The sequence below is a fragment of the Megalobrama amblycephala genome, linkage group LG20 (assembly GCF_018812025.1).
Source record: "Megalobrama amblycephala isolate DHTTF-2021 linkage group LG20, ASM1881202v1, whole genome shotgun sequence".
NCBI lineage: Eukaryota > Metazoa > Chordata > Actinopteri > Cypriniformes > Xenocyprididae > Megalobrama > Megalobrama amblycephala.
Genome location: NC_063063.1, coordinates 18009335 through 18036301, shown reverse-complemented (window position 1 = coordinate 18036301; position 26967 = coordinate 18009335). Strand labels below are relative to the sequence as shown.

General features: G+C 36.9%; 2 protein-coding genes, 1 long non-coding RNA gene and 1 pseudogene across 4 annotated transcripts; 1 reads left to right on the top strand and 3 right to left on the bottom strand.

Annotated features, from left to right (window-relative positions):
* Nucleotides 1-2338: 2338 nt before the first annotated feature.
* Nucleotides 2339-6125, bottom strand: LOC125255825. 2 transcript variants are annotated; one of them, XM_048171325.1, is made up of 5 exons: nt 5423-6123; nt 4937-5123; nt 4304-4828; nt 4063-4168; nt 2342-3936 (listed from the first exon to the last, which is right to left on the bottom strand). In XM_048171325.1, the coding sequence occupies exons 1-5, from the start codon at nt 5605-5607 to the stop codon at nt 3239-3241; spliced, it is 1701 nt and encodes a 566-aa protein (XP_048027282.1). In that variant the 5' UTR covers nt 5608-6123; the 3' UTR covers nt 2342-3238. The 2 variants fall into 2 exon arrangements, with proteins under 2 accessions (XP_048027283.1, XP_048027282.1); XM_048171326.1 differs by having other exon boundaries at nt 2339-4168; nt 5423-6125.
* A 1989-nt stretch (nt 6126-8114) lies between these two features.
* Nucleotides 8115-9341, top strand: LOC125255843. Its single transcript, XR_007182005.1, has 3 exons — nt 8115-8597; nt 8742-8846; nt 9237-9341. It is a non-coding gene; the product is annotated as an uncharacterized LOC125255843 (long non-coding RNA).
* LOC125255819 lies at nt 8790-13521 on the bottom strand (annotated as a pseudogene).
* A 187-nt stretch (nt 13522-13708) lies between these two features.
* On the bottom strand, nt 13709-17292 carry LOC125255816 (extracellular calcium-sensing receptor). The gene is made up of 6 exons (XM_048171318.1): nt 17090-17292; nt 16615-16900; nt 15647-16447; nt 15323-15550; nt 15101-15224; nt 13709-15017 (listed from the first exon to the last, which is right to left on the bottom strand). The coding sequence occupies exons 1-6, from the start codon at nt 17287-17289 to the stop codon at nt 14119-14121; spliced, it is 2538 nt and encodes an 845-aa protein (XP_048027275.1). The 5' UTR covers nt 17290-17292; the 3' UTR covers nt 13709-14118.
* Nucleotides 17293-26967: the final 9675 nt, after the last annotated feature.

The following is a 26967-nucleotide window of genomic DNA, read 5'->3' as shown; positions in this document are numbered from 1 at the left end:
AATCCTACAAAACGCGCCGATGCGTTTTCAGACCTCAGGGAGTTAAAGCTGCTGTCCGCAACTTTTTTTGTGTTCAAAATTTACAAAAATTATATAATGAGAATGTACAACATGAATCCATTTTCCAAACCGTTTTTTTGTCTTACCCTGAATCATTATGGTACACTTATAATAAGTGTTTATATTCGGACTATTTCAGACTGGACTGGTAGGACCCACCGCAGAGTATCACAGTAACTGCGTGACTCGCCATAGACATACACGGAGAAAAGTAGCTCCGGTTACAATGTTCTTCCGCAAGACGTGTGCAGTTCTGTTTATTAACCGCTAGAGGGCCAACAATTGCGGACTGCAGCTTTAAATTAATACATTGTTTAAATTAATAGATTGCTAGCTAACGGTGTGACTTTTCTGAAATTACATAAGTAAGTAAATTTTATTTATATAGCACATTTAAAAACAGCAAAGCTGACCAAAGTGCTGAACAGAGTACAGAATAACAATAATAATAATAAAATAAAATAATAAAATCAAATCAGAATAAAACAACATAGTAGACAATATACTACAATAACACAGAACTAAGACTAAATTAAAACTCCTGGGAGAAAAGATACGTTGGTCCCACTTTATATTAAGTGGCCTTAACTACTATGTACTTACATTTAAATTAATCAATTGATACAATGCACTTATTGTGTACATACCTGTTTTTACATTGTACTTATATTTTAAAAAACACCTGCATGTAATTACATCTGTAATTCATTTCTGTAATTACATTTATAACTACACTGTTGACCCATCCCTTACACCTTAACCCACCCTTAAACCTACCCATACCACCAAAGCTTTCCCTAACCTTACCCGTATCCCACCTCAATAGCAGCAAAAGTGTTTTGCAATTCAATATGAACCCAATAAGTACATTGTACTTATTTTTTGATGTAAGTACATAGTAATTAAGGCCACTTAATATAAAATGGGACCGATACGTTTTCAGCCTCTTCTTAAAAATGCTAATAGAAGGTGCAAGGCGAATATCCAGTGGCAACTGATTCCATAAGCGAGGGGCACCAATTGAAAAAGCTCTGTCGCCCTTGGTTTTCAAACGTGATCGAGGGACATATAAGAGATACTGATCTGCAGACCTTAAGGATCTACTAGATGAATGTGGAATAATAAGATCTTTTAAATAAGAGGGGGCTTGAAAAACAATACAACAGAATTTTGAACTGAAACCTTAAAAGGACTGGAAGCTAATGGAGCGATGCTAAGATTGGGGTGACATGGTCAAATTTCTTTGCTCTGGTTAACATCCTTGCAGCTGCATTTTGAACCATCTGGAGGTGAGCAATGGATGACTGAGGAAGGCCCAAATACAATGAGTTGCAATAATCTAAACGCGATGTGATAAAAGCATGAATGACCTTCTCCAAATCTTGAAAAGACAAGAATGATTTAAGTTTAGAAATAATCTGTAATTGATAAAAACTATTCTTAACAACTGAATTTATTTGCTTGGTTAAGCATAATTCACATAACTTACACCTCTGATAACAGATCACTCCAAATTGTAATGTTGACATGCATTTTCTGTAAAGCTGCTTTGAAACGATGTGTATTGTGAAAAGCGCTATACAAATAAATGTGAATTGAATTTTCCTTCATCATTATCACAGTTGTCACCCTGCCCACACTTCAAGAACTAATCACCTGCACCTGGTTTCAATTAGCACACAATCAAGGACTGCTCACCCTGCATACCATGCTCACTCATTCATTTACTGTCTGGTTAGGATGTCTGACACAATGTCAGATGTGCTAAGATTCAGTTATACGACAACGATGTACTAAAAACGGAAACGTTTTTTTCTTTGCCTTTTTCGCATATAGACGGCAATGTTGTCGAAATGATCCCCGTTCACACGGATCCACAAAAACAACTAAAAACGCTGTATTATCCATGCCAGGCCTGTAGTTGGTGATGTCACTTTGTAAAGAAACACTATGCGCCTATAGACTGAACATATGCATGATGTCACTGTTTTCACAAATGCGCTTTTTTGTAGTTTACATGGAAGCGATAACGGTATCGTTTTTAAAAAAAACACTTGCACTTTGAAAATTGTTCTTGAATGTTTGCATTTTCAGGCCCCCAAACCCAGTTGTCATGTAAATGAATGGCCAAAACGCATAAAAAGTTTTCAATTTTTAGTTGAAAAACATTAAAAAAAAAAAATGACTTTATTCAACAATATCTTCTCTTCTGTATGTATGTATGTATATATTTATTAATTTATTTATTACATTTGATAAGGGCATTTAAAGACAATCATCAGTATCCTCATTTTGGGAATGGATAGATAATTATTATTATTTTAATTATTATTATTATTATTTTAATAACATATTAAATCACCCCATCATGTAATAATTGGCATCGCCACATTCTCCATTATAAAATTAATTAATTATATATATATATATATATATATAAAACAACAACAACAACAGCAAAACGTGTTTTTAATACAACAGCTGAGGGAGTGACAGAAAATCGGAAAATATAAAAATGATTTTGCTATTGGAGTAAATGGAAATACAAAAATTATATTTACTTTTTTCTCCCTTACATCGCTATAGAAGTTTACCCAACTTTAATGAGTTACGTTTCTGAGAACCCTGGAAATGTGAAAAGGGTCTATCAAGCTCTTCAGGATCGCTTGAAAATACACAGGCAGGTGTATTGAAGCAGGTTGGAAATACACTTTGGGTCTCAAGTAGCAGGGTTGAAGACCACTGTTCTATATTATTTTTTTATTCATTTGATGAATTGGATTGTCTTTATTGTCTGACTTATGTTATTCCCTTATAAAACTGTGTATTGAATAGTACAAGAAACATATTACAGTTGTTAATATTAACTTACAGTAAATAATATGTCATATACACCTTGGGTCCAAGTTTGTAAAATGCAAAACTTTTTTTTTTCACCTGTGTAGTTCCAAAATGCATGGCAATGTACAAATATTCCTTCATTTTTAATAACACTCCAATGAAAAGCATGACATCAGTTTAGAATGGCTTCTTTGAACAATTGCACTTGACTTTGACACACAAATTTAAACATTTAAATCTCAGAAATGAGCAATTGTTCATTTTTATTTTCATGTAAGTATAAACTTTTGTCTTCATATACATTTGTATTTGCATTCAACCTTCAAACAGGCCAGCTTTACCTTAATAATGCTCTGAGCGATATTCTTGTTGTCAAACCCATAACAGCATGGATGTTCAACACTGAGTAACAGACAATAGTAAATGGCAGGTTACATACAAGAAAAGTCAGAATAAAGCTGAGCACCAAGTGATAAAAACTAAGACAGAAACCAACTGCAGAGGGTACATCACATTCTAGGATAATCTTTTCTTGGTAACAGTTCATACTCAGGTTAAATAAATATAAATGTATTGAAAACCAAAACACAAAGACAAGGATCTGTGTCATAGTAAATGCAGGAACACTGAGTCTATGTGGCAATCGCCCAAACCATTTCATAACATTACTGCCTGGAATTGTAGCCTTGAAGGCCATTAACACCACTATTGTTTTCCCCAGAGCACAGGAGATACAGAGGACAAACGTGACCCCAAATGCTGTGTGGTGAAGTTTGCAGGAACAAAGAGTTAATTGCCCATTAAGTGGACTCAAAGAGCACCATGAGATTGTGAAAAGCAGCACAAAATTTAGATTTGAGTTCCTGACTCTGTGGGTAAAAACATATCTTTGTGTATAGCTCATATATGTCACAACTGCAGTCTGACCAATTAAAAACAGAGAAACTGTGATTAGCAGAACTCTCACAATCCACTGGTGAAACAAGCCTCTGCTGAGCAGTTGAGTGCAGATCTGCCATTGTAGTGGGCTGATTTCTACAAGTACAAATGCAATAAAAAAAGCACATCAAGTTGGTTATAATGCTATACCAGATTAAATATGTGCTCTCTAAACAAAGTAACAGCTCATACACAAAGCAAAAAGACACAATTGGAGTTCACCTTTATGCTTCCACATGTCTGTGCAGGTGAGCAAATTTGATCTGAAACAGCTTTTAACCACTTGGTTAAACTCCCCCTGTTTCTCCATTATACATCTCCAAATGAACTGCCAATGAAGATAAAACAATATTGATTGAGAAGTGCAATTATTTCCTTATCTTTAATCTATATTCTTCTACTTATTATTGTTATTATTGTAGATTAAATGTAGGGACAACATTCATGGAACAGAAATCTGTACCTGGTATAGCTCAGCACAATGATTGTAAGTGCAGCTTTCACAATTTCCTCTCATGATGGAGATCATGTTCAAAGATCTGTGGAATGACACTACAAGCTCGCAATGCATTATAGTACGCACACAGATCAAGGCAGGCATGGTCCAGTGATTTGTCTGCCTCAGAAAGGCACCAATGAGAGCTTTCACTGCTGGCTCTGAGAGTTTCACATCAGGAAAGAACATACTGAGCCTCGGCACATGGGATTCATTCGATTCATTGAAGTTAGCTGACATAAACCAGGCCCCAGTTATAATGCACAGTTTATCTGTTATATCCACCTGGTCCTCTGCAGCCATAAAAATGTGAACTTTGAAGCACACACAGTTCATTTCTCTTGTGTGATTTTTGACATTCAGTTCACACATTATTTGAAGAGCAATTGTCCAGGCATTGCCATTTTTCAGATAAAAACTGTTCATAGAATGTAAAACCAGGATATACACATGGCTGTAGTTTAAACACGTGCTTGAAGATGGATTGAAAGCCTAGACAAAAAAGAAGAAAAATAAATAAATAGAAATAAATAAATAAAATTGCATGTACTTTTCTTTTTGCTTCATTTGTATTTACTAATCTGTGTTTACAATGCTCACCTTATGTAAGCCCAGGTTGATCTGTTTGGGCTCAAGTCTGCACTGCTCACCCAGGATCTGCTTATTCAGGATTTCACAAAGGCAGAGTATCGGGCGTCTTGAAATAATAATCTGCACTGTGAACGCCTCAGGTTTTTCCACAGAAAAGTTCAACAAGTGTGTAGACTGATATTTCTCTACAAGGCAGCTGAAATAAGAAAAATGGGAGATCTTAGACTTACTGTCTCCAAAAGCAAACACACATTTTATTTAATCAAGGCACAATGGAATAACATAATCACATTTTGTGTCATCTATTCTGTTCTATTCTATTATAAATCACTTCTTAACCTCGTCATCATACACATTTATACAGCAGTATTAAAATGTGTCTTTCTAATAATGAATGTACAAACCTAATACATTTTCGACAGTGACATAGCAAAAAAATGAGTTTTTAAATAAAAACATGCATTAATAAATTAACTTGAAATAAATCATACCCACCCTTCACATGTTATTGGTACATGTCTTGTATTAAATGTCAAGGCTCTGTTAACTTTGACAGCTCTGTCCTCTGAATGTTCACTTTTATCATTTTGTCTCTCATCATCTCCTAGGCTAAGTGATGTACAGCAAGGGTTCAGTGCTCTAGTCAGAAGAGCAAGTAGAACCACAGTGGCTCCTCTCATCTCAGAGGCTGGGCTGGTATAGAGTTCCTGTTCAGGGTAGGGTCCTAGCTTTATACACTCATAAGTGACAAAGGAGGAAGGTACCCTTGGTTCCACAAGGGCCAATACTCAGAGGTAAACATTGCAGTGCACAAACACTTTTTCAGAAAATATTTGGTTTTATTTAAGCAACAATAACTACTGAAAAATATGTGAAACCTTACATTTATTTTTGTTGCATCTTCAGATAGCACTACATGTAGCAATTTAATACATTTAATAATTGATTAATTAATATTATTCAAAATAAAATTACAAAATACGTTACACAAAAGGAAATGTCAAATTTTTTAATTTGAATTATGGAGTTTAAAGACCTTAACTGGTACATTTAATTTCAAACCACTGATGTATGTGGTAAGGGACATTTTATACAATGATGTTGATGTTTGACGGCCCACTTTAGACATTCTACTATCTTAAGTAACTTTGCAACTAACTCTCATTAGAGTATTTGTAGACTATAGTAGATTGTTAGGTTAGGGTTAGTATGTAGTTGGAAAGTGACTTATAGTCAGTAGAATGTCTTTTGTGGGACTAATACTCTAATGATAGTTATGTGACATGTAGTTGCAAAGTTACTTATGAGTAGAATGTTTAAAGTGGACCACTGAAATAAAGTGTTACCTCTGTTTCAAACAAACAAACAAACAAAACAAAAAAAAAACATTTGAAACAATGTCTTTGAGCTGGCAGGTAGCACACTTGCTCTGACATCGCACAGTGGTGCTTATGCCCAGGTAACCCAAGGTGAAATGTTGTTTAACTGATTCCATGATTTACCACTGGTCATTGAGTATTTGCTGTAATAAAAAAGAGAAAGGGAGAGAGAGCGATACTGCAGAGCAGAATGAGATCGACATGTTAATAGATATGGTGAGATAGGGGCAAATGTATTGGATGTTAACTGGACAAGCCTACTCATGCAAAAGGGGCAAAATGCAATAACTTATATCTGTCATGTCTTATTTTAATTAAAAAAGTGATTAGAAATGAAAATATTAATGGATTTTTCTCATGGTCTGATGAAGAGCTGCATGACTCAAAATATAATTTAAATTTATCTGGTTGAGCACCTACCTTTTTTTTTTTTTTTTTTTTCTCAGATGATGTGCATTCATTTTGTTTGTTGAACCCCTTCCCATATTTTGTCCCACCTCCCCAAACCTAAACTTGATTAAGAAATTTGAAAATAAGACTCTACACTCTTATATAATTAGCCTAAAGGCCTGTACACACTGGGACGAATATCGTGCGCGATTATCGTCGAACGTTTAACACCTCGTGACTAAACGGGCGCCAATGTGAGTGTGCACACGGAAGCGAAAAACGCGAGGAGTAAAAGCGTCATTTTTTAAAAAACGCCTTGGGTTCGTTTTTTTGGTTTGACGAGCCGCGTTAAAGACTGGCAGACCAATGAGAGTGGCGCTTTTGTTCCCGTGCCTGGAGCTGCTGAAGTTACAGTAAAACACGACTTGGTGGCGCTCAAGCACAAAACGGTCTTGCCGAGCACACAAGACGACGAATAGAAAGTAAGTAGACGAGGAAGACCTCTACAAACTATTCCTGCGTCTCAAACAGCTTCCTAGCTTCCTAGGTCGTGTATCAGTATACCATTTAAATGAATGTGGCCGACTCCCTGATCAGTGCCCTGACTAGTGAACTAGGGCTGATTGAGACGCACGCTATGGGTGCTCTGCCAGTTCTTGGCCATACCAAAAGATGTGTATTATTTCTGTATTTTTGCTGTTTTTTTTTTTTTTTCTTTTACATTCAAGAAATATAGAGAATGTCTATTTCATAAATGTTTATTTGCACTACTGTTTCTGACTACCATCTCTCATATATGCCATTTAATATCTGCATTTTTATCTTCTTTAACTTTACTAATATAATATGTTTATTTGCACTACTGTTTCTGACTACCCTCTCTCATATATATGCCATTTAATATCTGCATTTGTATCTTCTTTAACTTTATTAATATCATAAATATGTTTATTTGCACTACCGTTAAGCACAAGCGCCACATACTGTCAGGGAGTGAATTTGCACGTTCACTCTGCGCATCGCCAGTGAAAATCGGTTGGGTGTGAACACAAAAAACGTCTCGAAAAACGCTGGCGATAAACGCGTGCGATATTCGTCCCGGTGTGTACAGGCTTTAATTGTGACTTATTTGCACAACCTTTTCTGATTACCATCTCTCATATGTCATATATATATATATATATATATATATATATATATATGCCATTTTATATCTGCATTTTTATCTTCTTTAACTTTTTATTAATATAATAAATATGTTTATTTGCAATACCGTTAAGCACAAGCGCCACATACTGTCAGGGAGTGAATTTGCACGTTCACTCTGCGCATCGCCAGTGAAAATTGCTTGGGTATGAACACAAAAAACGTCTCGAAAAACGCTGGTGATAAACGCGTGCGATATTCGTCCCGGTGTGTACAGGCCTTAAAAAAAAAAAAAAAAAAAAAATGCTTGGAAACTGATTACTAATTATTTTATGGTCTTTTATGTACTTTGGGTCTTCAAGTGGAATGGAGGCATGCAGGAGGTGCATAGTTGGTATACATTTTACAAGAGTAGTAAGAAATATAAGCATTACTGAATTACAGTATACATTAATCGAGAAGCTGACATGACGTTGTTACCAGTTAAAACATTTACATTGGCAATGTGGTAATCATTGAATGCAAGTTTTTATTAGTAATAATAATAACACTACTCATACTATTCTCATATTCACCCACACACACATCCGATAAAGACATAGACTTAAAGTATGAGAAATAAGAGAGAATGAAGTTCATCAAGTCTTACATTAGTAGTCTTACACCCCTTTTTTCCACTAGAGGGAGACCATATGTGACATTTACTTGGATGACTGAAAGGGTTCAGGTCTTCACTGATCCATTTGATGTCTGATGTGAGTGACATTGGCAGTTTTTATATTTTTCATATATTCATCAATTATTGTAATTAAGCTAAATGTGCTCTGTCTTTATGATCAGGTTAATGTGACATTTTTCTTAATAAATGCTTTTTTTGTGTTTGCATCTGGTCTTAACAGGATGACATAACATTTTGGAATGAAAATACAGATCAGTAAACTATAACTGGAAGCTAAAATGGCAAATATCTCAACAGCTACAGTTAACTTTCCAGGTGTGCTCAGGTAAGCTGGAATAAAGGCAATCCAGACAGAACAGAAAATGAGCATACTGAATGTAATGAACTTGGCTTCATTGAAGTTATCAGGGAGCTTTCGAGCTAGAAAAGCCAAAATGAAGCACAAGACAGCCAGTAGGCCAATATATGCCAGAACAGCCCAGAAACCGACAGCTGAGCCTAATCTGCATTCTAGGATGATTTTTTCTCTGTAGTAGTTCATGTTCATATATGGGAAAGGTGGTGATAATGTTAACCAAAGTACGCAGATAAGGACCTGTACAAGAGTAAAGCTAACAACACTGATTCTTTGTTGAAGAGGCCCAAACCATTTCATAACATTACTTCCTGGAAGTGTAGCCCTGAAAGCCATTAATACCACTATTGTTTTGCCTAGAACACAGGAGATACAGAGTACAAAAGTGATGCCAAATGCTGTGTGACGCAACATACAGGACCACTCAGTGGGCCGACCAATGAAAGTAAGTGAACAGAGGAAACACAGAGTCAATGAGAAGAGCAGCAGGAAGCTCAGCTCTGAGTTGTTGGCTTTTACTATTGGTGTGTCTCTATGGTGAAAGAAAACTACAAATATGAACACAGTTAGAAATGCCCCAAGTAACCCAAACATCATTAAAATGATACCCATGATTTCGGTGAATGACAGGAATTCCACTGTCTTTATGATACACTCATCACCTCTGCTATTGGACCAGTATCCAAAAGGGCACTTCACACAGTCAGATGCATCTGGTGTGGATGAAAACGGAAGTGCAATAGTAATGAGCCTGCTATTTCAATGAAGTCTCTCCTAGCCTATATCTGATCATATATACTACTCCTTTAGAAATAGACTTGTTAGTGTTTTTTTTTTTTTTATTTATTTTTTTTATATAATGTTTTTATGGCAGTGTATATCATTTAGATCATAATCATTTAGATTAAAATAACTGTCAAACTTTTCCATTTGATCCTCTTTTGATGAACTGCAAGTGTTAAAAGAGCAGTTAAACAAGCATTACCTGTTGTGTTGCTAATCTCTCCTGAAGGGCATGGAATACAGTCAAAACAACAGATGGGTCTTCCTTGCTGCACCGCTTTCCTAGTTCCTAGGGGACAACTCTCAGTACACACAGATACAGGCACCTGCCACACATCAGGGAAAAGCTACTTGAACAACAATAGAAAAATAATATGCCATGTGACATGTTTGCACATGTTTACACATGTTTGATCTGAGCCGTTACAATGCATCACTGCATCTCCTGTGCACTTGGGTATTTAGTTAAGATTGGAAAATTAATTTGAAAAGAGACACTTACAGTCTTCAGACCTCCTCCCCAGATGATGTTGACATTGTTCATAGTAAACTCTTGCCCACGAGGCTGAGTTGCATCATAGTAGCCAATTGTGGCTACCTCCATGGTACCTTTTGTGACCTTTTGTAAGTTTACCAGTTCATATCTTGCAGGGGAGTTTCCTTCACTATCAAAAAACAGTGTTTCTCCCCCATTCATGCTAAAATTTACGGTTTGCAGATAATGTACAACCTGTAATGGCAGAATTTATTTATTTTTATTTTTTTGCAGTAATCTCATTTTGGATTCAGAATAACCTTTTAGCAATATGGAAACCTAAAATTGTAAAGTGTATCAGTTTAAAACTATATTTTAGTAACATCACATGGTGACTTTGTTGATTTAAAAATAAATAAATAATCAGTAACACTTTAGAATAAATAAATATTAATAAGTAACTATGTAGGAAGTAATGTAGGACTAATGAGTAGTACTACATTACCGCTTCAGCTATTACTATTAACTAATATAGAAACCAACTTAACTAAATCAGTAAGTAATATTAAATTTAGGAGTTTCTTATTAGGTAATCAATAATTACTTAATGAGATTAGCCTTATTAATAACTAACTTAACTGACTAATTATAAAGAATATCAGTCATAATTTTTACTCTGAATATAGTCATAAAATGCATCACTAATTACTCAAGTGTTACCTAGTCACAATGCAGTAACTACTAGTGATCTGGACCATTATTTTAAAGTGAAAAACATCTTTTTTTTTTTTCACTTTAAAATTCACTTTATATAGTAGTCCATTTTTCAAGGACTACTAGTGATCTGAACCATTATTGTAAAGTGAAAAATATGTTTTTCACTTGAAAATAATGGTCCAGATCACTAGTAGTTCATAGAGTAATTAGTAATGCATTTTATGCCAAAAAAAAGACAGTTGCTCACATCGCAGACGTTAATGTTATGATTAGTAATTAATTAGTAATCCTTTATAATTTGTCGTAGTTACATATTAGTTCTTGATGCCAGTCCCATTCAGTAATTATTGATTACCTAATAAGGATCTTAGTCCTAAATTTGATATTACTTACTGATTAGTTAAGCTTGTTTCTATATTAGTTAATAGAAATAGCTGAAGTGTTAATGTAGTACTACTCATTTGTCCTGCATTACTTCCTGTTACTTATTAATGACGGACCATTATTCTAAAGTGTTACCGATTATTTATTTATTTTTAAATCAACAAAGTCACCATATGATGTTACTAAAATATAGTTTTAAAATGATAAACTTTACAATTTCAGGTTTCCATATTGCTAAAAGGTTATTCTGAATCCTTGTGTTACCAAAAACTCTTGTTTAATAGTAAATTATGTTAATAGTAAATTATGTTAATTTGTCCTTTGTTTAAATCAACCAGTTTTCTTGGATCTTTACATATATTATAGTTAGATTTTAAGATTTCAACATTTTAGAAGATATTTCACCTGCCAGGGTTGTATTGTTGTTGATTGTGCACAGGTGCCATTAGTAAATTGGAGTTTTTGTTGCTTACATGACAGTAGATTGTGCAGTGCATGAGCAATTGCATACACAGCAGTGTAGACATTATTGATGAATCTCAGATCAGACACATCAGTAAAAGGATGTTTGACATATTTTAAGTGCTCTGAGCCATTGCATGCCTTCAGCTTTGAACTTGGGCTCAATGAACACTGAAAAACATTTTCCCAGAATTCTTTGAGAAACATGCTTTTAGGAAATTGGGAGGGGTTGATGTCCTGTAGAAAAGGGCCTAGTCCAGGTATTTGAGCATTGCGTACACTGAATCCTATAGATCCAATCAGCAAATTGTGGCCTTGGCTATCTGCAAGAGAGTCATCTGTGATCCAGGCATCACTTCCGATCCACTGCAGTCCTGTAACATTTTGCCTGTATAGCTCATCTACCAGTATCTTGATCTCTCTGTGTGACATGAAAGCCATTATTACCTTGGATGAGGAGGTTCTGATAATGTCTACTATATTTGTTAAAGATGTTTTTGATCCTGTGCTCTCAAAAGCCTCTGAGTATTCAATACAGACTCCCTCTTCTTGAGCAGCTTTAATAAATGTGGCAATTCCAGTTTTACCATAATCATTGTCATTGCTTAAGGCTCCCACCCATGTCCAGCCAAAATGTTTCACAAGCTGGGCCAGTGCTCTGCTCTGGTAGTAATCACTTGGAATAGTTCTGAAGAAAGAAGGGAACTCTTTTCTGTCGCTCAGGCAAGCACAGGTAGCAAAATGACTGATCTGCATGAAGACAAATGTGAAACAGCATGAATGAAACTGGGTGAATTTCATTCTTCATCCCCTTTTTTTTTTCACTGCATTTCAGCAGATTATTGGTTATGCAAATAAAAAATACTTCACTTCTATATATATATATATATATATATATATATATATATATATATATATATATATATATATATATACATATATATATATATATAAAATATATATATAAAAATATTTACACTGTATATAGTGGAATGACATCTTACCACGGGTATGTGGAATCGGCCAGTTATTCTGGCAAACCCAATGGTTGGAGTGGATCCTGAATGACCTATTATAGCCTGCACAGTATTGGCCTTGGTGCAGTTTATTTCATCAGTGATATCATCTTGTCCATTGGACAGTGAAAGTGCAGATTGAAGAATATTAGAGAATCCACAGGCATTAAAGATTTCATACCCCAGAGTGTGGTTTGGGAGTATATTTGGGTTTTTATTTATTTCTTCTATTGTGAAGATCATAGTGCATGCAAATTTAAATTCCCTGTAATTGATGCTAAAGACATATACATATTTTTAGTTAAAGAGAAAAAAAAAGTTGGACAGACAAGTAAGTACCACTTCTGCAAAGCAAAAACATAAAACAATATATTATGTAATTCCACAAATTACAATAAACTTAAGACAACAATGTGCATTTAAAACATACTTACTCCTTGCACTTTGGTTGTGGAGGTAATCGATTAAATTTTGGAATCACCCCAGTATAGCCTGTGTAAAATGTGAAGATTCCACCAATATTTAGTGCTCCATCTTTGACGAACTCAGGCAGCTGTGCTTTACCCTGTCGCTTACAAACTGTCTGTTCTGTCCTGATCAACACTGACTTGAGCAGTAGTAGCTCTAGAATCAACATTGTGTGTCTGATCCTTTCAAACATTCGGTGACCAAACACATTCACCCTTTTTATAGACCAAAGTTTTGTTTACACCCTTAACAGATGATGTATTATAATGCATCATGCATCATATTATTTGGATGTTTACATCAAATAAATAATTTTCTTTGAAAATTCATTGGGCATTATGTAATAATTTTGTTTTTAATTAAATTAATGCAATTTTTTTTCATGGTATGCAAAGAAATTTCGTTGAACACAATAAAACTTTTTCAGAGATAATATGAAATGTCTTTATTCATTTTAAAGCACTCATAAAGCATATTTTATATATTACTAAATCTATTTATACTATATAAAATCAAACATTATTTACAGTATGTTGAATGTACAGTATATTGGAGTAAATGATTCTCTTAAATTCTTAACATTATTTTTTGCATGGTACAGATTGGACATATATTTAATAAACAGTACATGACTTCATAATATTGGTGATTAGAAAGTTGGTGTCACATCAGGAATAAATTCTAAAATCAACACTTTTAGATGATTGTTTTGATGGGGTGACATTTGTAGTGAAGGTAAGCTAACATTTATAATTATTTTAGTTTAGCGTTTTCAATATATATTTCACTGTTTATTTATTCAGTAAAATATATAATATTCTGGATGAATAATACATATTTTTACAGATTTTCTTTTTTAAAGTAGAGGCTACAATCATAGTTCATAAAACATGTTTGTGGATTTTTTTTTTCTTTTTTTTTATGATTTTTCTTTTTTTTATGATTTACCCATCATGTGTTTCTTTGTGTTTTGTTCTGGCTTGAGTAAAATAATGTAACATTTTGGAGCAAATATGCAAAACAGCAAGCCAAAACTTGAAGCTAAAATAGCAAATATCTCCACAGCTACAGTAAATTTTCCAGGAGAACTGACATAAGCTGGGATAAATGTGAGCCAAACAGCACAGAATATGAGCATACTGAATGTGATGAATTTGGCTTCATTGAAGTTATCTGGCAACTTTCGAGCCAGAAAAGCCAGAATGAAGCACAAGACAGCCAGTAGGCCAATATAACCCAGAACAGCCCAGAAACCAAAATCTGAACCTAAATTGCATTCTAGAATTATTCTCTCTTGGTAATAATTCATGTTCATATATGGGAAAGGAGGGGATATTGTTAACCAAAGCACACAAATTATAATCTGTAATAGAGTGAATGTAATGACACTGAGTCTTTGCTGCAAGGGTCCAAACCATCTCATGACATTACTTCCTGGAATTGTAGCCCTGAAGGCCATTAACACCACTATTGTTTTGCCTAGAACACAGGAGATACAGAGAACAAAAGTGATCCCAAATGCTGTATGACGCAACATACAGGACCACTCGGTAGGCCGGCCAATGAAAGTAAGTGAGCAGAGGAAACAGAGAGTCAATGAAAAGAGCAGCAGGAAACTCAGCTCTGAGTTATTGGCTTTTACTATGGGGGTGTCTTTATGTACAAAGAAAACTACAGCAATACCTAATGTAAAAGAAACACCCAGTAAAGAAAACACTACTAGAATAATTCCCATCACATCTTCAAATGATAAGAATTCCACAAGTTTTGGGACACATTCATCTCTCCATTTGTTCGACCAAAATTCAGCAGGGCACTTGAGACACATCACTGAATCTGAGGAACAAGTTTGAATATAAAAAATTATTTAGTTTGTACACTTCTGCTTGTTGTTGTGCATTTGTAATGTTGTACCATACCTGTCTCATTACTTATTTCTCCTTCTGCACACTGAATACAGTCATAACAGCAGGCAGGTTTTCCTTTTTTCACAGCTTTCCTAGTGCCCATGGGACAGCTCTCACTGCACACAGACACGGGTACCTGTAAAACACGACAATGTGTACCACAACAAAACTTGCTTCTTGTATACAGCAATGCAAGATGTACTTCACAAATATAGGCCTGCTCACAAAAATTACCTGGTGTTGATTTTTGGCCCACACTATGCTCATGTTGTTAAATGAAAGCTGAAATCCTGGTTGTAAAGAGGCATCATAGAAACCCACTTTAACAAACTCTGTTCTCCCATCCTCCCCCTGCTGCCAGTTCAAGAGATCATACCTTGCTGCCGGATCTCCATTTTTATCAAAAAACACCTTTTCACCAGTTTCTGTGTAGAAGCTCACTTCTCTCAAGGCGTTAAGTACCTGTAAAAGAAAAAAAGAAAAAAACAAAAAACAAAAAAACTTTAAGTAAATAAATGAGTGCAACTGACATGACTGTTTCCATGCAACTCATGCTACCTGCCATGTATTGTTGACTTTCTCCAGGCATTTGCTTTGGTTTGTGTCTAATTTTGAACAACTGATTATGCTATTCATAGCATGAGCAACTGCATACACAGCTTTGTAAACATTATTAGCAATTTGTAATTCTGTAACATCTGTGTACTGGTTCTGCACATTGTCCAAACTTTCATTGCCTGTGCACATGCTTCTACTTCCCACAGTTTGTTGTGAGGGAAGTTTACATTCGAATACTGTTTCCCACAACTCTTTATACAGATCTATGCCAGAAGATGGGTTAAGTTTAGTCAAAAATTCCTTTAGGCCTCTTATTTCAGCTTTTGGGATGGCAAAGCCCATGGACCCTCTAAGGATGTGTTGCCATTTACCAGAAGCAATGTTCATATCAGAGATCCATGATTCACTACCAATCCACTGTAGACCAGTAATATTCTGTTGAGCTATTTCCCCTAGAAGAACTTCCATATCTGAGTAGGATACAAAGGCAACAATCACTTTAGAGCTTGATTTCTTTACAATGTCCACGATTCTCAAAATTTCCTCCCTGGGATCAGTCCTGAAGAATGCTTCTGAAAACTCCACACAGACTCCAAATTCTGTGGCTGCTTTGATAAAAGTGTTCATGCCATTGTTTCCATAATCATTATCACTGCGAAGAGCCCCTACCCAGGTCCAGCCAAAATACTTGACCAGTTTGGCCAGTGCTCGGCTTTGGTAATAATCACTGGGAATAGTCCTGAAGAAGGAGGGGTGTTTCTTTCTGTCACTAAGGCAAGCGCATGTTGCAAAATGACTAATCTGCAGGATTAGTGACAAATGAATTAGCTAGTTTTTTTTTTTTTTTTTTTTTTTTTTTTTTTTTTAATAAAATAGAATTTGTGATTTATTAATAGTATTTATTTATTTTTTAACATTATTACAGAAATTTTGTCACAAATGTTTTGTTAAATATTTAAACAACTTACCACAGGTAAATGTAAAGGTCCAACTGTGGAAGAGATGGCAATAGTTGGAGTAGAGGAGGTTTCTGCAATGATAGCTTGGACTGTGTTGGGTCTTTGACAGGACAACTTATAGGCATTTTCGCCATTTACTAATGACAGAGAGGCTCTGAGAGCCATTTCTATAGAACCACATGAATCATAGATTTTGTATCCCAAACTGACACCAGGAAGAATATCAGCTCTGTTGTTGATTTCCTCAATGGCAAATACCATTGTCTGTGCATTTTGAAATTCTCTGAGGCTCAAACTACAGAAAGAAAATAAATCAAATAATTAAATAAATGACAATGAAAATGCATGAGGTTAAGACAGGTATATGTATATAAATACCTGTACAAGCACACGGGTGTGGGTATATAAATACCAATACAAGCACACAAGACAGATCATTCATTCTTTCATTATTCTTTTTATAACATCTGTCAAATCCACTCACCTCTTGCATTTTGGCTGCTCTGGTTTTGATGTGAATGTGGGCATCATTTCCTCCCAGCTGTTATGAAAGGAAAATATGCCCCCAATTGTCACATCCCCATCTTTTCTAAGCTGTGGAATGTCAGGAGTCCCCCATAACTTGCATGGAGGGTCAGCTGCTCTCACTAGTGTGAACAGAAGCCATGTGTGTAAGAACCCCATTCTAAAGCCTTAACAGGCAGCTAAACATCTGGCTTTGTCTTATATAACAGCTGTTGGGTCTCCATCCACTGTATACCATGTTGTGGGTGTTGCTTAATGAATTGCATATTTTCTGGCTTTAACTTACTTTAGCCAATGAGAAAACAATAGCTTAAACATGTTAAAAGATTACAGTATATTTTCATACAAACAAATAAAATGGAGCTCATCTTCTCTACTGTAATGGCCTTAAATCTATTGTAAGAATTGTGATTTATTATTGTAAGAAGTGGTTTACAGTTTTGTAGTCATCATAAAATGTAGCCTTATCCTAATCATAAACAAAGTCATACTAATAAAATCACACTTAACAAACAGCAAACATCAGATTTATATGGGCATAAGTGTAATACAAAAATGTGTAAACCAATCAAATTTCTTAGTAGTAGTTCTTATTTTTTTAAGTTTTTGATCTGTTGTAAAATAATAATAATAATAATAATAATAATAACAACAACAACAATAAAGAAAAATAATAATCAGTTTATGGTATAAGATTTTTGCAAATTCAGTATTGCAAGAATAAAAAACTCAGTAGGCCTATACAATCTGCCTATACAGCTTAGCACAATGTGCTGTACTGTTTGCTGTTTACCATGACACAATGTGCTCAACCTGACTTACACTTACAGTGTAATGATCAGAATTGCATTGGAAATGGTATTGGCTGCAATATTTAACATTTCTTTCCTGATACATTATTTGATTGGAATGCCAAAACTATTGACAAGGTGGATTCAACATGAATTTAACACACAACATGGTAAACTCACGACACCAAGGTAGAATAATACAGTTTAAAATGCTTATCGGCACATAATGTGTTGTGTTTCCATAGCCTAATATTTACAATATAATAATAATAATAATAATAATAATAATAATAATAATAATAATAATCCAGCCTGCTTCACACTGTATCCAGGGTTGGATCAAATATTTTAGCAAATGGGCACATGCCTAATGGCACAATGTCCTTTGTGATTATAATGTGTTTTTAGTATATGTTGTTGGGTTGCCATATAAAATAAACTTTGTATTAAAGTATAATAGTAGTAGTAGTAGTAGTAACAGTAATTTGGGCAAATTGCCCAACAAGGCTGATCATGTGAGTGCAACATTGGCAGCCTCCATCAGGGGGCGACCTTCTCTATGTAAAATTAAAAGCTTGTTTCTCAAATGCAGGGATCTTCAACGTTTTTCATGGCAAGGATCCCTTAGGTGATAGAGACATGGAGCAGGGACCCCTGATACAAAATGTGTCAAACAGAGCTACAAATGAAGCATATAGATTTCAATATTAATAGAAACCAACCATAGTATGATGTTACATTAATAAAGTAGATTAGAAGTATTCATGTTATTGTTGTTACACATGCATCATTTTTTTTTTCATTGTTAAAATTGAGATATATGCATCATAATAAGCATACATGTTGCAAAAAAAAAAAAAAAAAAATCACAATTCATTAGTTGTTCACAACTGTTGTAAATTGTTTTAATGGATTTTCAGAGTCATACATTTTAATTTTGCTAGTCAGATAGAAAATTAAACATTTACTTTAACTTTAGCTTCAAGTTTTCTAAAACTTCACATTTTAATTTTACTGTGTGATGGACAATTAAGTATCAAATAACTGAAATTTGTGAGGGTTCTCTAGTACAGTGCAGATGTAATGTATAAGCAACAGCTCCACCATAACAAAAGTGGCCAGTGAGATTTCTAAGAATATTTACAAGTCATTACTTTTACAAATAATTAGAATGGAATATGTAACATTGATATCAATATTTTTCTATTAAAGACACAATGTAAGATTTTTCCAAAATATCCAAAAAGCACAGTGTTATTTTGTTGACCTGTGTACTTACATTATCCCAAATGTTTCCAACAATGTTTAAATACAGATAAATCAGCTATTTTAACCTATGCAACATCCCTCCTTATAACATTGCATGTCAATGACATCATATACGAATTACCAATGATTTCCAGTTTTACTAACATAGAAACCATGGACACCACAGATCCTTTAATATATTGTGTTTTATTAGACAGGTGAGCAACTTTGGATACCTTCATCGACAGAAAACATCTCTCATCCCCTCATTTGTTTCTCCACTAGAAGCAAGTAATGTATGCAAAATTCCATGCAGATAATTTGTAATTTAGGGTATGCTCAAAGAATGCATCTTTTTATCAACAGGTACTTGATATCTGATTGGTGATATTAGCGAAGGTTTCGTTCACTGATAAACTTTTGATTGTTTCTGATATCAGATGGCCACTTTGTGTAACCAGGATGAAGTATACTTGCTTGAAAGCAAGAAGGAGTCTTTTCACCAGTTTTCTGTGGGGGCAGCCGTGGCTTAATCGTTAGCGAGTTCGACGGGTAACCGAAAGGTTGCTGGTTCGATTTCTGGCAGGAAATAACTGAGGTGCCCTTGAACTTAGATGGGTTAAATACAGAGGACAAATTCCAACTATAGGTTACCATACTTGGACTTCACTTGTCACTTTCCCCTTCCCCGATATGTCAGACTGTCATCATGATCTAGATCAGATCGCAGTTTTGCAAAGATCAGTTCTTATCAGCAGCATTGTAATTTAACATTTTAAGACTAACAACACTGTTCTGTGTTCTCGTTTTTACCTAGTTTACTATTTACTAATGGTCTTGTATAATTGTTAATTACGTGCTGTTATGGTCGTTAAGACGGAATTTCAATTTTGTCAAGCACACCTTAAACATACTCCAATCTCAGCAAAATTTGGTTTGTTTCCATTTCTCATGAAGGAGAGTTGACTGGGTGGGTGAGAGCAGAAGATTTCAAAAGTCCAAAAATAAGGGCCACTCCAACTGTCAAATCACAGCAATCATATTGGCTGGCGACAACCTATGACATACTACTAGTGCCACCAGGAAGTATTGAAGGGGTGCCTAGAGAATATGTCATCCACTTATCACCTGAAGGGACTGTGCAGGCAGCCCGGAAGCATGGCAAGGAGACGCAGTGTCTCGTTCCCTGTTCTCAGGGAACCAGGGTTAGCGTCTTGCACTGCGTCCTGAGACACTACTGGGGAACAAAATACCCACGCCACCATGCTGAAGGGAGTGCATGCCAAGAAATGGCTGTGACTAAACACACATAATGGCAGTTTCAACAAAAATGCCAAAAACAAAAAACAAAAAACAAAACCACTCGCCCCTTCTGGTCACACACTAGGCTGTCAGTGACAGTGCTCCCTGTGGCCACTGCCTGAGCTGTCACGCCTCAATCAGTAGGTACTTTTGTAGTAACCAAAGGACTTGTCAAAAGGCAGCTGAAAGGCTTGGTACCAGCATCTTCACTGGGAAGGAGTTCCTTTAAGGGAGTATGGCCAAGGAGCCAAAAGGAGCCCTGGCCAGTCACTTTTTAGAGAGATATTGTGTCATCCCCTAGAGCCACCAGGGAGGCTGACCTGGTCTAACTTGTGAACTAGTCTTTCCAAACACTTACTCCGTTCAACCCTTGACCTACAGAATGCTTATTTTTCAAAGCACTATGGAGACTGGGTACTCCACATATGGTCCCTAATGAGAGGAGTACCTCCAGCTCCATCAGGAGCTGATCTACCAAGGGGGTTCACCAGAATCTCTCGACTTTTTAGACTAAGCTCAGGGAGTGAAGCTCTCTATAGGACGATCCTCTCAAAGAGTGAGTACCTAGAGCTCTAAAAAGCTGATCTACCAGGCAGGTCTCACAAGAGTCCTTCGACCTTCTGACCAGACTCAGGGAGTGAGGTGCTCTACAGAACAACCCTCCAACACAAGGGGAATACTACCTATCAACCAAGCTCCAGGGCCCCAGGATGCTCCTATATAATAACAGAGACCTGCACGGGTCCTATTTGATAAACCTGCACCCGCCCCGCACCCACAGTTATCAACAGCACACCCGACCCGATATCCAACAGAAACACTAATTTTAGCCTGCACCCGACCCGACCCGTTTGACATAAAAACTGCGACCCAACCCGCACCCACATTAAATCTCCTACACCAGGTAGACAAAAAATAAATAAAACCAAGCAATAAAACCAACATTAGCCATTATATGTCGCTGCATCTAATTAAACAATGCATTAAACAACAAATTTTTTAAGTAAAAAATAGAACAAATAATGTTTTAGTAGGGCTATTTAACTGTAAGCTTAAAGCTAGTAAATACTTTATCATATTCACTCAGTATTTAAACACGGTTGTCTCTTCTGAAACTAAGCAGTGTTTGGCCGCTATTCTACCCGTTACATAAAATTTGGCGGGTTACCCGTCGGGTACCTGCCCGTGTGCAGGACTCTGTATAATAATAATAATAATAATAGTAATAATATGAATATGAATAAACTATCCCTTTATTCCATTTCTACAGGGAGCTGAGGTCACTGCATTATAACGGCTCTCACCAGTGGAGAGGCAACCTGCAAAGCTCAACCTGTGACTTCACAGAGCAGAGGCCTTAATGTAAATTAGGCCTGCCATACTCTTACATCCTGAAAGGAGGCACTCACTACCAAGCATGACGCCAGACCCTCAGAAGGGTTCCAAATGATGGAACAAACTCATTGGCCCAGCCTCAGGCCTGATGTTATGAGCACCTGTGGGGGAAGAAGGGTACAGGGGGAAGGGACAAATAAGAGAAGAGGGTAAATGTGCAGACCCTCAGAGTACCTGGTTTGGATCACTTCCCTCAGATCCTGCTTCTTTTTCCTAGTGTCCCATGACCTACTCTTTGGAGGAGGAGAGGCCTGGGAGGCAATGCTAACCCCCTGGCTGCCTGGGTGCAGGCTAGGACCGGCATAGTATGCACGATTTAAATGCAGCCGAGCACGCCCTCGCTTCCCTGAACTTTCCAACCACCGTCTCTACAAAGGTGCCAATAAGTTGTTCTCTTCAGAAAGCCCTCCTCTTTTCCAATGTCCACCAAGTTCACCCACAGGTGCCTCTCCATTGCCACCATCGTCGCCATCGATCTGTCATCCGCAGCAGCAGTCTGTTTGTTGGCCCGGAGAGCCAGATCTGTGGTGCGGCGCAGCTCGAGTACTGCTTCAGGGGGAAGACCCTGGTCCTGTTCCAAGTCTTTCAGCAAATCAGCCTGGTATGATTGAAGCACTGCCATGGTGTGCATTGAAGCTCCAGCCTGACCTGCTGCCACATACAGTATGCCCTGTCAATCAAGCGTGAAGTGGTTTTAAGCAGCTTTGTATGCAGGGCTGGAGCTTTAAGGGTAGATGCCCCTCCACCTGATAGATAGTTCGCAAACATCTCGTAAATGGGAGGCATCACCACGTATCTGTTACAACAGAGACGGCTCGAAGGCAGATGTAAAAGCAAGTACAATGTTTTATTGATATCAGCAGAGATAACGGTGAGTATATGGCAATGATAGAAGCTTGGTATGTAGATAGAAGAATTGATACTGTCCTTTTGTTGATTGTAGGTGGAATATGGAGAAGCACGCTGGAGACTGGGAACACTCACACACAGTTGGAGAAGCACACGAGGAAGACTGGAGACACTGGAGACGTTGGAGGCAGGTAAGTAGCAGATTGGAGTCCTTAAGGTGAGTACACATGGAGATATGGTACGAACGAGACCGGACAGTGACTGTGTGTGAGTGTGCGGTTTTTAAGGTGGTGGTGATTGCTGAGTTGATGACGTGCAGGTGGCGGCGATTAGTACTCTGGTGATTGTGTGCGTGGGTATTGGAAGGAGGTGCAACCTGACGTGTCTGTGACAATATCCATGCTCGCGCATGCCCTCGACATTTGCATAATTTGCATGCCTATGTCAGTGAATGTGGGCTGAATATGGATTCTTCCATACCTTTGCGATCTCAGTATGGAGATCAGGAAGGAATGGAAGGTTCACGGGACCTGGAGGATTATGGCTGAAAAAAAAAAAAAAGTTTGTCTAATCTCCCACGAGCGGTTTCTTCCCAAACCTGCCTGAAGGACGTTCCATAATGCCTAACAGCTCATCATAAGCAGGGAAGGGTGGCCGCCTTCTTCACCCTCAACAGCCATCTCTTGCTTTTCCTGCCATGCTTCCAGTAGAGCAATGTCTGTTGAATCAGAGGATGAAAGAGAGACTGCATCCTCATCCAGCAGAACACTCTCGTCAACTGCCAAAGCGTGAGAGATTAACTCCCCTCTCAAACTGAAGAGTTCATTTGCATAAACTCATAAACTCTTAACATTTTTATTTTTATTTTTTTGGTAACACTTTTCAATAAGGTTCATTAGTGTATTAACTAAAATGAACTAACCATGAGCAATACATTTGTTACTGTATTTACTAATCTTCGTTAACGTTAGTTAATGAATACAGTTGTTCATTGTTAGTTCATGTTAGTTCACAGAACATTAACTAATTAACTAATGTTAACAAGATGGCTGTTTTGTTAATTAGTCATTTCATTCACCTGTGCCTTGTTAATTTATTCATTAGTTCCCTTTGTTTGCTCCATGCATGTTAGTTCTTGTTCTCTCTCAGTCTTAGTCTGTTCTCGTTAATGTATAGGTGTATTTCTCCTAAGTTTATCCTGTTTCCCAAGTATTGGTTATTAAAGCCTGTCTCCTGTAAGTATTCCTTGTTGTGCAATTTTCTAATAAACCACATTACTTGACAGAAGATTGAACACAAAAACAATATTTAGTTAGTGTCATTTCATGTTTCCCTTTTGTTTCTGTTTTTTCCCCATGGACCTACCAGCCATCCAGCTTTTCTTCTTGGAGTAGGGAAACTGTCCGCTGGACGAACACACACTGGATTTCATCCACCTGGCATGCCTCATGCATTACCCTTGAACAAGCGCTCAAAGACATGTCTTCCAGCGAATGGTCCAAGGGAAGATTTCAGTGCTTTGATAAGACAAGGGAGACGGGCCTGCCATGATCGATGAGCCTGATCCATCAGAGAGGACACAGAAGACATTGCCCCAAAGCCTGAGCCCCTAACTGTGTCTGACCAGGTGCGCAAGCCAGCAACAGTGCGGATCGCCAAGGAAGTGCTTGTGGTGTGCGGGGACTGGAAGGATAACCCATAGCCAATGGGGAAAAATGTCATGTTGAATATCTATACTGATATGGACTGGGTAATGTGTTTGGAATGAAAGGATGCAACATTGTTTGATGGAAATTAAAATTATCAACCTACAGAGGACTGAATTCAAAGACACCCCGGGAATCAAAGTGAAAAAAATGATGCAGAAGGCTAGTCCATTTTGCTGAAATTTCATTGCAGCAACTCAGAATGGTACTCAGTAGTTTGTATGGCCCCCACATGCTTGTATGCATGCCTGACAATGTCAGGGCATGCTCCTAATGAGACGACGGATGGTGTCCTGGGGTATTTCCTCCCAGATCTGGACCAGGGTATCACTGAGCTCCTGGACAGTCTGAGGTGCAACCTGGCGGCGTCGGATGAAACGAAACATAATGTCCCAGAGGTGTTCTATTGGATTTAGGTCAGGCGAGCGTGGGGGCCATTCAATGATATCAATTCCTTCATCCTCCAGGAACTGCCTGCATACTCTCGTCATATGAGGCCGGGCATTGTTGGGCACCAGGAGGAACTTAGGACCCACTGCACCAGTGTAGGGTCTGACAATGGGGCCAAGGATTTCATCCTGCTACCTAATGGCAGTCAGGGTGTCATTGTCTAACCTGTAGAGGTCTGTGCGTCCCACCATTGATATGCCTCCCCAGACCATCACTGACCCACCACCGGTCATGCTGAACAATGTACAGGCAGCATAACATTCTCTACGGCTTCTCCAGACCCTTTTGTTGCCCATCTAGTGCACCTGTTGTTAATTTCATTAACACCAAAGCAGCTGAAAGTGATTAACCCTCTAGAGTCTGAGGCTGATTTGGGGCCTGGAGACGTTTTGACATGCCCTGACATTTGTGCTTTTTTTAGTTGTTCATAAACATATTAATGGAAAAAGTGTCATTACACTGTATTCAGCACAAACTAGGCTACCATAATGTGTGAGAAACATGTATGTACACGTTTGTACTTTTGAAGAAATAATGTTTATGCATGGTTATTGAAAAAACAAAAAACTTAAGTCACTGAAATAAGGCCAAAAAAAAAAAAAAAAAAAAAAATTATATATGTGTTCACAAGACTTCTGGGTATTGGAGATTGTAGACTAGAGTTTTTGCTTCAAAATGATGTTAAAATTATCCTGCCTACTCATTCATATAAAACAATAGAGAGATTTAAATTTTGTAAGACACCTGAGATGACAAAATAATCGCATAATGAGCTGTAATGACCTGCATATTAATGATCTCTTTCAGTCAGGTAGGCTGTGAAAAAAACCCTCTGTGATCATGTCTCAAGCTCATCATGCTGTATATCAAACATACAGAAAAAACCGCAATACTGTAAAATATTATTACAATTTAAAATAATGGTATTCTATTATATACTTTAAAATATAATGTATTTCTGTGATGCATAGTGTCTGAACAATTATGTTACCTCTATGACATTTCATATAGGCTTTTAGTTTAAAAGCATGCACATTTGGAGAAATATTTATGGATTCTCATATGTTTATGTCAATTTTCTATATAGAGGAGTAATATTTATTCAGTATTTATTGTCATTACTATGAGCGCTGGATACTGTGTTTTCAATTCATACTTGCAGCCTGAGGGCGTTCTGTACACTTTTAGTCCACAAATGCCTCCTAAAGAAGAATAGGCCATGTGACAATCCAGGAACCAACCGAACTAACAGAGGCTTCCAGAGATCGCTAACTATGGCTATGCAAAACACTTTTGAAGACAATAAATAGACGATTGAGACGATGTATACATGTATTGCCTCAGAATTTGCGTCTGAATAGTGCTTCCTCCATGGGCGTGGTCACATTAGCGGATAATGAGCTGAATCACGGACTTCTGACATGGCTCTCTTTTCATACAGATTACATAAACAGAGAATATTTGTTTTCAATTTGACTTACACAATTTAAAACCTGACATCTCAACATTTCTTTAGACATAAGTCTAATTTTTTTGTGATTAGTATTCACAGTTACAGTTCATTTTCTGAGAACTATCAGATTGGACTTCATTCAGAGGGAGACGACAGATCACACACAAAAAGCACAACATTTTGTTTTTACTCTGAGTGTAAATAAAAGAAGATATTCCACAGATTAAAATGGTGTATAACTCTTAATTGTATGTGCAACATTGACAGAGTATTTTTAGTCTCTTTCACACTGGTAAGAAAAAAACTGAGGTGGTATCACCGGCGATACCTCAGACTCCAGAGTGTTAACAACCCCCTCTGCTACTTAACTGACCAGATCAATATCCCAGGAGTTTAGCTGACTTCATGCTATTCTCTGATTAAAAAGTGTTTCTTTAATTTTTTTGAGCAGTGTATTTTGACCAAGTAAAACGGTGCTGTGTTACCCCACAATTTTAATTCGTCAGGTAAAGTGACTTGTATGAGTAGCAATTCCGCACTTACAGCTGTTTTATTAGAATGAAATTGAATAGTGTGAATTTCAGTGATCAAACGTAACTGTAACAAAGTTAAAGTTCAGGGAGGAAGGAGACAGGAAGCGGCA